This window comes from Ursus arctos, unplaced genomic scaffold, assembly GCF_023065955.2.
Source record: "Ursus arctos isolate Adak ecotype North America unplaced genomic scaffold, UrsArc2.0 scaffold_14, whole genome shotgun sequence".
Classification (NCBI taxonomy): Eukaryota; Metazoa; Chordata; class Mammalia; order Carnivora; family Ursidae; genus Ursus; species Ursus arctos.
In genome coordinates, this window is record NW_026622808.1 from 45,796,671 (window position 1) to 45,808,733 (window position 12,063).

General features: G+C 47.7%; 1 protein-coding gene across 6 annotated transcripts in view; it reads right to left on the reverse strand.

Annotated features, from left to right (window-relative positions):
• The window catches only part of ADAMTS9 (ADAM metallopeptidase with thrombospondin type 1 motif 9), a 156,169-nt gene extending 144,469 nt beyond the window's left edge, over positions 1-11,700 (reverse strand). For 5 of the 6 annotated variants that reach the window (XM_026501180.4, XM_057311868.1, XM_057311867.1 and 2 more), the window contains exons 1-3: positions 11,573-11,700; positions 10,587-10,978; positions 5,367-5,529 (exon numbers count right to left, since the gene is read on the reverse strand). In XM_026501180.4, the coding sequence (XP_026356965.2) occupies positions 5,367-5,529; positions 10,587-10,978; positions 11,573-11,687 (670 nt within the window). In that variant the 5' untranslated portion in view covers positions 11,688-11,700. Of the gene's footprint in view, positions 1-2,914; positions 4,883-5,366; positions 5,530-10,586; positions 10,979-11,572 lie in introns of those variants that run through there. The other variant, XM_057311869.1, reaches the window with a different exon arrangement.
• Positions 11,701-12,063: the final 363 nt, after the last annotated feature.

Consider the following 12,063-nt stretch of genomic DNA (forward strand, 5'->3'; position numbering starts at 1 on the left):
AAGTATGTGACCCCAAATGCACATAAGACCCTAACAAAGAATGTCTTTAATTATCATCTTGTATTTTCCAGCCTTTATGACTATACCCTTGGGAGTCCTACCAACAAGTGATAGTACATTCTCACGGACAGTCTCCAGTGCCTAACACTTAATGGAGACTACGCCATGGTAAACCCAGCGTCAGTTCAACATGCACAAGGCACTTTAGCAGGGCTGAGACAGGGCCTCAGCTTTGACCAGGCGCATTGTCCCACAGAAGCAGATACAAGGCAGGATTTCTATCTGTCTGGTTACACAGACTGTCTCATTCAAAAAAAAAAAAAAAAAAAAAATGCATGAGACGATGGCTCAGCTGTTGGTCCCTGGTCACAAGGGCCATGTGCTACAAAATAACTGCATGCCAGTAGCCCTATTTCTTTTTAACTGTATTTTCTGATTATAAAACGATTAGAGAATTATGGCAAAAATAGAATATAAAATAAAAAGATAAATGTTGCCTATGTTCCTGCCGACCAGAAATAATATTGTTAATATTTCTGTACATATTGCTTCATACTTTTTCTTTAAACACACATGTGCCACCACACAGCTATCCTTTAAAAAAATGAGATCATACCATTTACACTTGCTCATCACCTGCTTGTTCACTTAAGACATATATATATATATACACACACACATAAATCACACACACATACATAAATATGTGACAAATTTATACACATGCCAGTGTTAACATAAATCTGTAAGATCATTTGTGTTGGCTGCATAGGAATCCATCAAATGTACCCTCATAAATGAATGGTCTATCCTCCTACTGAAGGATACTTATGTTGTTTCTAGCCTTTTGCTATAATAAACACCACCATACTGAGTATTCTCACACAAAGGTCTTTACACGATTGTCCAATTATTTCCTTAGAGTGGCCTCGGTGGGTCAACAAGTACATAATTTCTAAATGCCTTAAATAAAACAAAAAACCAGCAGGCCTTGCTGAGATGGGAGGGGGAGAGAAGCCTTCTAGTAATGGAAAAAGACTGTCTTTTAGGCTCAGATGAACAAAACAGCCTTCTGTTGGCCTCCCTGACCCCCCACCCCCTTTCTCTCTCTCACCTACCGGGAAGCATGTCTATCTCACTGATAAGAACAACTAAATCCTCTTGTGCAAAATTCAGGGTCAAACAGAGAGTGTCTGTGAAACAGAACTTGGGGTTTCATCTGGAAATGCAATGTGAAGGATTAGCAGGAAGTGGCTTATAAAAGCAATAAACTCTCCTGAATGGCTCCCCTGCGCCTGCCACTTGGCCCCCCTGGTGTGTGGGGCAGGCAGGCAGGCAGCTCGATGAACTCTACTGAGGACCCACTGCGTAGGGGACACAGGAGTAACAAGGGCATGCTGCAGGAAAGAGAAGATGCCCCACACCCCATCCTGAATCCTGAGGAACTTACAAACAGGATAAAAATCACAAATAAATGCAGATCCACTCAACTGGCCCAAATGTACACACCCAGACATAACCAATGATGCAAAACAGAGACACTGTAGGAAGGGCAGCCACTGGGCCAAGAGACACTTGCAATCAATGTATTTTTAAAATGCTGCATTAGGTTCAGAGAAAATAAGCAAAGAGAAGGGGGCTCTTGGCCCCATCACTTGCTGGCAGGGTGACATTGGGCAAGTCCTTTATGACCTGGTTACCAAGAAGCTCTAAGCTAAGCACAGGAACCCGATTAGCTTTGAGTTTTGGCATTGAATTTTCCTTTCTTGCTGTGTTGTTTCAACTTCTATTTTCATGACTCTTCTTTTTAATCTCCCATTCAGTGATTGTCTACCATCTGCTAAACACTGTCCTGGGAGCTTTCATTATTTCCTACTCATTTAGTCCTAACTACACCCTTGAAAGGTATGTGTTATTCTTACTTTATGCTCTAAAGATGCTTGAGGTCACACAGCTGACGGGAATAAAGACGGTTCCTGGTTTTTTCCTCATGGCACAGAGGAGTTCGGAAATACGCTACGGCTGAATGCACACATGAATGAATAAATTAAGCTGTTGACTCCCTTCTAAACCCATGCAATTTTCACTAAATAAGACTCCTTCTGCACATGTCATTTTAACATAAGTTATCTCGGAATCTGTTTTTGAAAATCAGACATACATCAAGAATCAGAAATGAGCAGGACTCAATCCATTAGTAGGCAACAGCGAAATAACAGCCACAGTGCCTACTGCTGGGCAGGATCCCATTCCTGAGCAACTAAGGGGTACACCCAGCTCAGCAGTGGACTTGCAGGGTCCTGCTCCAAGGCTAGGGCAATCTTAAACTGTGATGGGTTGGTGTTGAATATAGAGCTGATCACTCCCGGAAACAAGCAACTTAACGTCCCAGGACGATAGTTTGCTCATCCGTACAGAATTAGCCTGTTGGCCTAGAGCTAACTACTACGGTTTCCTCCAGAAAATCTTCTGTCATCCTATAAGACATAGAAAACATAAGACACGAAGAATGCCAAGTCCAGGGCAAAACAAGAGGTCAGGCCATGGAGAGCGGTTATTGCCTTAAATCCCACATTAGCAGGGACTCTCCCATTTAGCTGAACTTCTGGGTCACGTGGAGCCCTCAGTAAACCCACTGATCTTTCTCCTTCTCACTAGCCTGACAGGAAGGTTGTGTGTGTGTGTGTGTGTGTGTGTGTGTGTGTGTGTGTGTGTGTGTGTTTCGAGAACCTGTATTTGTATGAAGCTCCCAGGATACTTCTAAAGTTTACCCTTGGCTACCAACCACAGCTCTGGGGGGAAATCCATTGCTGACTGGATTAATACTTGTAGAGGATATTTTCTGCTCTGGCCAGAGGGACTTCTCCTCTCCCCCCCCCCCCCCACCTACTTTCACTCCCTGTGCACAGGCTACCTGGTTTTGGATGTTTCCGTGACCTGCTGGTCCATCCCTGTAATGGCTGCTGGTGAACTGTGCCATATTCCAAAGTTCTTTCCAACTGTTCTGAGCCTCCTGCATCTGTATTCAAAGAAGGGGTGCAGAAGCAGCTGGAAGAGAGAAACCACAGTGGCAGAGTCCAGCAGCAACCTTTGGAAGAGCCAATCAAGACTGCTGGGCTCCTGATTCATCACATGGGGTGAAGGAAAGGCAGCCATATTGGTCACTGACAAGGACATACCCGAAGGAAAACTGAAAGTTGGCACAAGTGACCTGGACGGTGGCACATAAAGGCCCCAATACCAAGAAGGACTGGAACCCAAATAACTTCTTTGAAAAATTAAGGCAACTTCTGTTGTCCTCCATTTTCAGAGTTCCTCTTCTTTGTGTTTGTAACAGGACTTTGACAATGACTTGTCCTCTAGCCCAGAAAATCAAACGTTGATTGACTTAGGTAATTAATTTTTAAAAAATGAACTTTAAGGACTTTTTGAATAAGAGTATTAAGTAAGATTTCTCTCTCTCTGTCAGACCCAATGCACACACACATACACATCACACCTGCACAGAGAAAATGGATCATGGGATAAGACAAACATAGGCTGTCGTAATGGAGTAGCTGGGAGGTCTGGGGCAAGTTGCTCATCTCTGCTTCCCTGCCAGGAACGATGGGGGTAAGAATGGTACCTGCCTCATGGGGTTATGGTAAGCATTCAGTAAAGTAGTGTAGGTACGGTGCTTTGCACATTGCCAATATAGCGCAGGACCTTAATAAATGGCAGTTTTTTAAAAAAAAAAATGTTGGTTTGCTGCCACTTTAGGGCTGAAGATTATCACAAAGTGCTGTTGTTCAATAAACTGATCAATGAACATACTACCTGAGTATCTTCTGAATATATATTAATAAGATAGAAGGGGAGCAATCATGTTTCCTTTCTATCACATGCCACATATAGGTTGATCCACGTATGTAAAATAAGCACTTGCTAATTCAGATTTGGGAAGTCAAGAAGGAAAGGACAATGTTCTCACTAGCATGGTCCAAAAAATGGGATACACGTCTTGCCATTACGCTCACTGGTAGCTGGCAGTCTTGGCACTGTGCCAGCTGCTGGGACTATTGTACACTGCTCTCTCAGCCCCCCGTCGCACCCCTTGGCTCTTGAGTGAGTCTAACTGACGTCATATTTCAGTATTCCATTTAGTCCTGCGAGGAGGAACATAGAGCTAGCTGGGCTACAATGCTCCACCCTATGACCTGGCTATTCCAGGTTAAAAGTAGCCAATGTTATCTTTTCTTATTTAGAAATAATTCCAGGAGGGAATAGGATACCACAGTCTGTCACAGAGGAAGAATCTGATACAAATATAAGATGAAACAAGTGATTGTTTGGGAAGCATTTTAGGAAACTCTCTGCTGGCTTCGAATTCTTATTTGGAGATGCCAAAAAGACCCTGAAAAGTTATTTAATTTGGAGAAACAACTTTTTAAAAATATGGAATAGGGAGAAGGACAAGTTTTAGAAACATAAAGTTCAAGTATTAAAAAAAAAGAGTATTTTAACAAACATCCTAAAACATGACCCAACTGAGGGACAATTTCTAGTGACAAGCCATCATCAGAGAGAAAGTAACCAGGCTTCAAAGACAGTGGCAGGTTGCCTCAAGGCTGTAGATTGAGAAACATCCACAAGCATAAGCTTTCCGAGGGGCCCAGAATGACACAGGCCGGACAATGGCCAGACATGTCAGCACAAAGCCTCAAGGAATGCGTCCAGCATGGAAGGAAAGCCAGTGTGGACACAGATGCATTTGACCGAACCCTGACAGCACAATCCACACTTCTAGTCCGCTATTTCCTGAAGCCCTAGAACAACAGCTGAAACTGAAGTTGATAGGAAAAACTCCAATGAACACACAAAAGGTTTTTTTGAGTTCCATTTATGAGACTTTTTCATAACCCTAAACAGTAAAAAAAAAAAAAAAGAAAGAAAGAAAGAAAGAAAGAAAGAAAGAAAGAAAGAAAGAAAGGAAAATCCCAAATGAATAGAAAACACCAAGACACCCAGGGAGCACAAGCCATTGCTAACTGAGGATATGGCTGTGAGAGCCTGAAGACACTACTAAAGCCGAATCCTAAAAATGAGCAACTTCAACAAGAGGCAGCTTCGCCCACAGTGAGCCTGGAGTGAGATGAGCTCCTATTGGGGCTTTGTTGGTTCTTAGCTGTGCAACTTTGGACAAGTTACTAAACCTCTCTGTAGCTTCCACATACGCGCCATGGGAAACACCAACCTCGCTTGAAGACTGAGTAAAAGACAATGTAAATGGTAGCATCTTGCAGTCTGTGAAAGAGGTACATGTTTGTAGTATTGCCACTGACCCATCTCACAGAGCTGGGGGCTCTGCCGGAGCAGGGAGGAAATACCTGAGGTGTCACACGCACGCCTTCCTGTCGAGGGCTCTCTGTGCAGGGTGCTGTGCCGGTAGACGATGTGCGGTTTGTTCTGGCCCTCTTCATCTTCTTGCTCGTCAATGGACAGTAGTGGTTCAATAAAATAATCCCCATCATGGGACCGGAATGTGCCCAGCTGAAAATGAAGAGAGATGAGGGGCTGATTTAAAAGAACTCAACCACAGGGAGGGCAAGAAAAATGGAACACTGTTAAGTAAAGCAGCTGGCTTTCGCCCCGGCCCCTTCCTCCTGAGGGCTACTGGGACTGAACTCGCTGCCCACCTACTCGGAGAAGCGGTTTCCTTTCACTCCGCCAGCGCAGTACCTTCTCCTCGAGCTGACTCGAGTTTATCGCACCTGCTGTGCAAATCTGTCTCTAAGAAATCCTTCCTTGGTGCCCAAATTCTAATCATACTCACTTTTTACGGGCTGTTCCCAGAGAGTGTTTGTGCCTGTGAAGATAGCCTGGAAACTCAGGGACAAGTGTGAGCTCCAGAGGGGAAAGCTGATCTATGGAAGCCTTATCGTTAATTCAAATTCCAAAAGCAGAGACTGAGCACAGGCGCTCCAAGTGGTACCCCCGTGACACTGGCAGATGAGTCTCTGCACACCCCTTTCCTTGGCAATAGGGAGTGAAACGGTGCAAGGCTTGGAATCGGGCTGCCCTGGGTGCCAGTCCCAGCCCTGGCACTTACCTGCCCACCTTGGGAATGTTCCTTAACTGCTCTGAGCTTTGGCTTCCTTGTCAACTGGGGACCAACGTACTTATTGTAAAGGCTTATTGTACAGACTAAATGAGATAATGCACGGAGAGCGCTTAGCAAAGTGACACTTTGTAAGGGATTAGAACACCTTAGTGGCTCTCTGTGTTGCTGTGTTAGCCTCTAACCACCAGGATAGAATGTATGTAAGTACCTTGAAATGGGTAACTCCCTCTCCCCTTCCCACATGCCCACAAGATGGTAAATGATGCCTCAAGGTTGAACCACCCAAACCACATACCCAAGAGCACTAAAAAGTTGCCCATGCCTTGCAGTGGGCAGTCTTTAAAGGAAGAAATCAAGCAGAGCCATTTTACCTTCCCCTAGACACAATGGACATGACTGTCCTCGAATGCTAGTGGTAGCTGCTAGTGGTAGTATCGGCAACATCTGGGAGTTTTTTAGAAATTCAAATAATCACACTCCACCCTAAATTTGATCTACTGAATCAAAATATCTGGGGGGTAGGGCCCAGGAGTTGGAACGTTAATGAACACTCCAAGATATTCTTATGCACAATAAAGTTTGGTAAGCAGGAGGCTGAGACACTGGGGTTTCCAAACCTATCTAAACTTCAAAATTGCCTGGGGACTTTTAAAAAAAAATGAGATTAGTGGCATTACCCCATACCTGCAGATCTGGAATTTCCAGGGGTGAGGTCTAGAATCTATATTTTTAAAAAATCCTTCCACGTGATTCATGAGCCGCTGGCTTAAAGGGAGGACAGCTCTGGTGTAGTCAGACTAAGAATAGCTGGTTTCCAGAGAAGAAGAGGTTTAACCCATTTATTCTCATGCAGGCACTTCTCTCTGTTTTAAATATACAACTCTGGTGTTCTCTGAGCACAGAGCAAGGAGCTTACTACGTGTGAAATCTACCAGAGACAGGCCATAAACACTGGGAAAGAACCAGGGAGCTCATCTGGTGGTGATCTGGCACCTTTAATTAGTAAAAGGGGAAACTAAGTCCCAGAGGGAGGAAGTGACTTTCCAAAGTCCCCCTTAGTGATACAGAAGCAGTTGAGTGGGGCCAGTACTGAATCTAGAACTCGGATATCCTGATTTTAGTCCAGTACCTTTTTTAAAAAAAACTTTAAAAGTCTCTTTAGGAACACAGACCCAGTCTCTGGCTCACGGTTAGGAGCATGGGTCAGAAAGACGGGATGGGAACCCCAACTCTGGCACTTACTAAAGACCTTGAGCAAGCCTCCGACTCTCCAAGCCTCAGTGTCCTTCCTCATCTGTAAAATGGATTGTTTTGAGGATTGGGCTGTTGCGAGTGGATGGGATGAGATAACGCACACAAAAAGCACTTATGCAGTGCAAGACGCATAATAAGAGTCCAATAAATGTTATCTGTATGATGCCAAATTAATTTTGTCGTCAATTCACAAACGACATGTTTGATGTTTGATGAATGTTCGATCACAGAGTCATCTTTTCTTGGTTACAGTGACCATTTATTCCAACATAGGTACTAAGCGCCTACAATAGACACAGGTACTAAGGCTCCAACATGGGAGAGAAATGCACTGATGCTGACCCTGCTGCCAAGGAACGGGATAGATCGTGTGTACCAAGAACCATAATACAAGGGAGCACATACTAAGCATCATAAGAAAGATAGAGACAAGCGTCTGTGAAGGTAGAGAGGGAGAGATGACAGCAGTCTGAAGGACAAGTTTTCCTGGGGAAGAAGCTATGTAAGTTACACTTTTAAAGGAAAGTAGGATTGGAGCATGTGATGCTGGGGGAGATGACCAAGTAAACCCAAAAGCCCAAAGGCAGTAAGGTAGGACTGGGATGGGAGAGAAATTCGGAGAAAGGAGCAAAAGCAGATTGATTGATACATAGGATTGGTGGAGGGAAAGCCTGAAAGAAGAGCGTGGCATGTGGGTGTCCAAGGCGTGAGAAGACACATCATAAATGGTCTGAACTGTCAGAAGAAGGAGATTGTGGTTGTTCCCTAAGCAGTGGGGAGCTACTAGGTAAAGGGAGTGAACAGGGGAGTAACGTGATCTTGCAACTAGTCGTCCTTAATCTGTTAGCAGTGTGTGGCAGGGATTAGAGAGGAAAGACTGAAGGAGAAGCCAGATGGAAATATTTCTTAGACAACAGTACTAAATGAGAGAGGAGCAGAGAAATAAAGAGGTCTAGAATTAGGGTAGTGCTTGTTCAGACCAGGTGAGAGACACATCTAAGATCGAATTCAGGAAAAATAACTAGTGGGGTGTGTGTGTGTGTGTGTGTGTGTGTGTGTGTGTGTGCTGGGGTGGCAGATTGGCATTTTTAGATTCACTCTAAAGAGTGAAAGATTTCCTGGGTGGGCCACTAGGAACGTCATGATCTTACTGGTATAGAAATGGTAATGGGAAGTCCTAGGAAGAATGATAAATTCCAGAAGGAAGACAAAGGGATGCAGGGTTTGGAGCTAGATTAAAGGCTGAAGACAGAAACACCCAGTGCACTCATCTTTAAGACGTATTCTGGACTTTTCCCTCCCGGAAAAGGCAGATTGCAAATTAAATGCAATATGAAGGGGGTTATCACAATCATTTCTGAAGTCCTGGCCCTCAATTCCCTAAGGTACCACTTGCAGTTCCACGTGCGAGTTACCACCCAAAATTGCCAACTGAAATCAAGGTACTGCGCAGCAAAGCATTTATACTACTGCTGGGGCCACTCAGCGGGGTGTGGAGGCGGGGAAGGAGGAGGAGTAAAGGTTGTTTACAAACTTTACGTACAGTCTCTGCCCCATCCGTAAAGTTCTGGAATTGGGGTTTACAATCTTTGGATCTAGGGGCGTTCTGATGACCTGGGTTCCAGTGCCGGACTTATGCCCACCCTGGCCATAACCTTTGGAAGAATAGAAGGATTCCTGCGCTTTGGCCCTAGGTCTTGGGGCAGCGATGACTCACCACAGCACCCCCTTACCCCCCCGTGCGTCAAACTGCCGTCTCCGCCCACCCCCAAACAACCTCAACAGCTAGCGGCAGCTCCGGGTGCTTTGCTGGGGGCTGGAGGCGCTCAACCCCATGCCCGTATCCCAGCAGGATAAAACCTTCCCCATCCCAGTCTTCAGGCTTGCCTCGCTCCCCACCAGACCCTTCGGACACTTCCATAGAACAGTGGAGATGGATGCGACATCCAGACCTTACACTGAATCCACCAACAACGAGAGCAGAAGGGGCAACCGAGTGCCCCGGGTAAGTATATGTGCTCCGCCTTAGAAAAGGTGATGGGGGAATGTGGGTCCTCAGGGGAAGAGTATACGCATCACAAGGGCGCAAGTGCGCGCAGCGCGTAGCGCTGGGAGAACTTAACCCGGGAAAGTTTCTGCGTCACACGCGCGGCAAGAACGCACATCGTTTGGGAAAGTCAAGGACCACTTTCGCTCTGGCCAGAACTTTAGAAAAGGTCTTCAAATGTCGGGGGGGGGGGCTGTAAAAAGCGGATGCCATGTGGGACCAACTGGAGACCGAGTCGGGTAAGGGGAGGTCAGGAGGGGGTCGAGGTATCCCCTGGGAAAACCTGCTAAGTGCGTATTTTGCAGTGCAAGGAGGTGGCCAGCCCGCGCCCACTCGCCCTCCCTCTCCGGGGAATCGTGCGTTGTAGGCTCTGTCTTTCGATTCTGTGGAACCCCTATGCGTGGCAGAAAACCTAGAAGTACCGAAATCTCGTACGGGCAGCTTCTCCAGGCTCTCCCCCACTATTTCTGTTTCTTGGGGCTACCCCGCCAGCAGGGTGCAGAGTCGGACTGCGCCACACCCCCACTCCCAGTTTCTACCCTAATTCAAAGCGTCCGGGGCAGGCTCCGCCCTCTTCCCCGCCCCCGGAGCCCTCGGCCCACCCTTCCGTTCCTGGGACGGACCTGTTCCCTGTCAATCCTGTCCAGCCTCAGGGTTCCTGGCGCGTGAAAAAAGGCCCAGAGAAATCGCCGGGACTCTAGATTACGCACAGCCCTCCACGACACACAGAAGAACTCCCCATACCCGAGGCTGGGGATCCTCAGCCCACACCCCTGACTCAAGACGCGCCAATAAGGAGTCAGGTCCTCCCTGCGCTCAGCTGCTCCGCTCCTGGGCAGCAGGGTTTGCTGCAAGGAAGGACAACTCTCGGAATTTGGAAACCGACTTCCAAGCCGCCTACTAGCGTTGGGCAAAGCGCAGTGGAGCCGAGTTTGGACTCTAGAAAGCTCGGAAACATACCGAACCCCTTGGGGGCGGATACATGCGCTACTCTCCAGTGTAAGCACATGCGCTGGGCTTGTCACTCAAATCTCAGGGTGCAAACGAGTTTCTAGCGGATATTTAAAGCCAGAGTGGAAACGGCGCAATGAGGGTCTTAGGCTGGAGAGCAATTAATTAAGCCTTACGGAAATGGGTGAAGAGGCGGAGGGGAGGGGTGGGAAGGGAGGGCTCACACCAACTCACCATTCCTGAGCAGAGGCTGATGACCGCCGTGTGCTCGGACTTGGTATTGACATGGCCTTTGTAGAAGCAATGCTTAAGTTCCGCTTCCTCCTCGGAATAAAACTTTGTCTCATTCTTCCCGGGCGTCCCGAGGAGGGTGACAGTGAACATTGGAGCGATAAATCCGGCATGGGCAGTGAGATTAAATAGAAATTGCTGGCCGAAGGCAGAGAGGCGGTAATGCTCCTGGGAAGAGGTAGAGGAGGAAGCGAAGGCAGGCCAGGGGTCAGAGGCAGCGTTAATGCTCCGTCGCCTTCTTTTGAAGTGCACATTCGTGGAAAAAGGTTCTCCGAGAGCGTTCACTCGGATGGGAGAAGCGATTTCGTATTCGCTCAGGGTCTCTAATAATTTCACTGCAGGGAAAAGCAGAGACATATGAACCAATAATTCCATTTTCCGCACACCAGTTTCCCGCAAGTTTTAATTTAAAATGAAGGGGGCTTTGATCCGGGTTATTTTCCAACAGTTATTTTTGCCCATTTGAGTCAATGCCTTCACCCTCAGCCAATGCACAAATATTTACTGAACACCTACTATGTGCCAGGAATGGCCAGGAACTATGGATACACCATTCGGAAGCAGACAATGAACAAGTCAAAAAATACATAAGATAATTTCAGATCCTGACAAATACCCTGAATAAAATAAAACATGCCACTATCAGCTACCCCCAGTTACTAAGTAACTACCGTTTGGGGCATGGAGGTGGGGAAGGGGAAGATCAAACTACAAGCCAAGAGGGGTGGAGGAGACTACGTTTGTTCTACAGCGGCTCTCTCTAGAAATTGGCTGGAAATGACCTAAAGAAGGGAGAGGCTGTAAAACCGGAGATAATTCTTTCTAGGAAAAGGAGAGCGGCCTCCGCTGCGGGGTGCCCGCAGTCGGACGCAGAGGCTGGGGAGGTGGCGACTGGGGCGGAGGGGTCGCGGTGGCCGGAGCTTCATTACCTTGCCTCGGGTGCAGCCTGTCCTTGCGCACGGCCGCGGCGGCGTCTGGGCTCCCCATCTCGGCCAGGTCCCGCACCAGGAACGTTAGCAGTGTGGCCCAGGATACAAACTGCATGGTGCTCCCCACCCCTCCCCCGTGGCTCCCACCCCCCTCCCTCCTGCCCTGCTTGGCTGCGGCGGCGACGCGAGGCAGCGGCCGCGGTGAGCGCGCGGAGCCTGGCGCCCGCCGCCAACTTTTGACTTTAGGAGTCGCTGAGGTCTCGCCGCGAGGGTCCCGTCTGCGCTCGGCTGAGCAACGCCGCCGCCTGCCGAGAGCTGAGCCGCTCGGGCCGCAGGAGGAGCCGGAGGAGGAGGAGGACTGGGGCTCGGCTGCTCGGCCGCATAATGTCCAGGGGGAGCCGGCAGGAGAAGGCGAGGAACGTGCGCTCCGAGGCGCGCCGGGCGCCCTGTGCTGGCTGGGATAGCCGAGCGGCTTCTTGAATGGGGGGCTG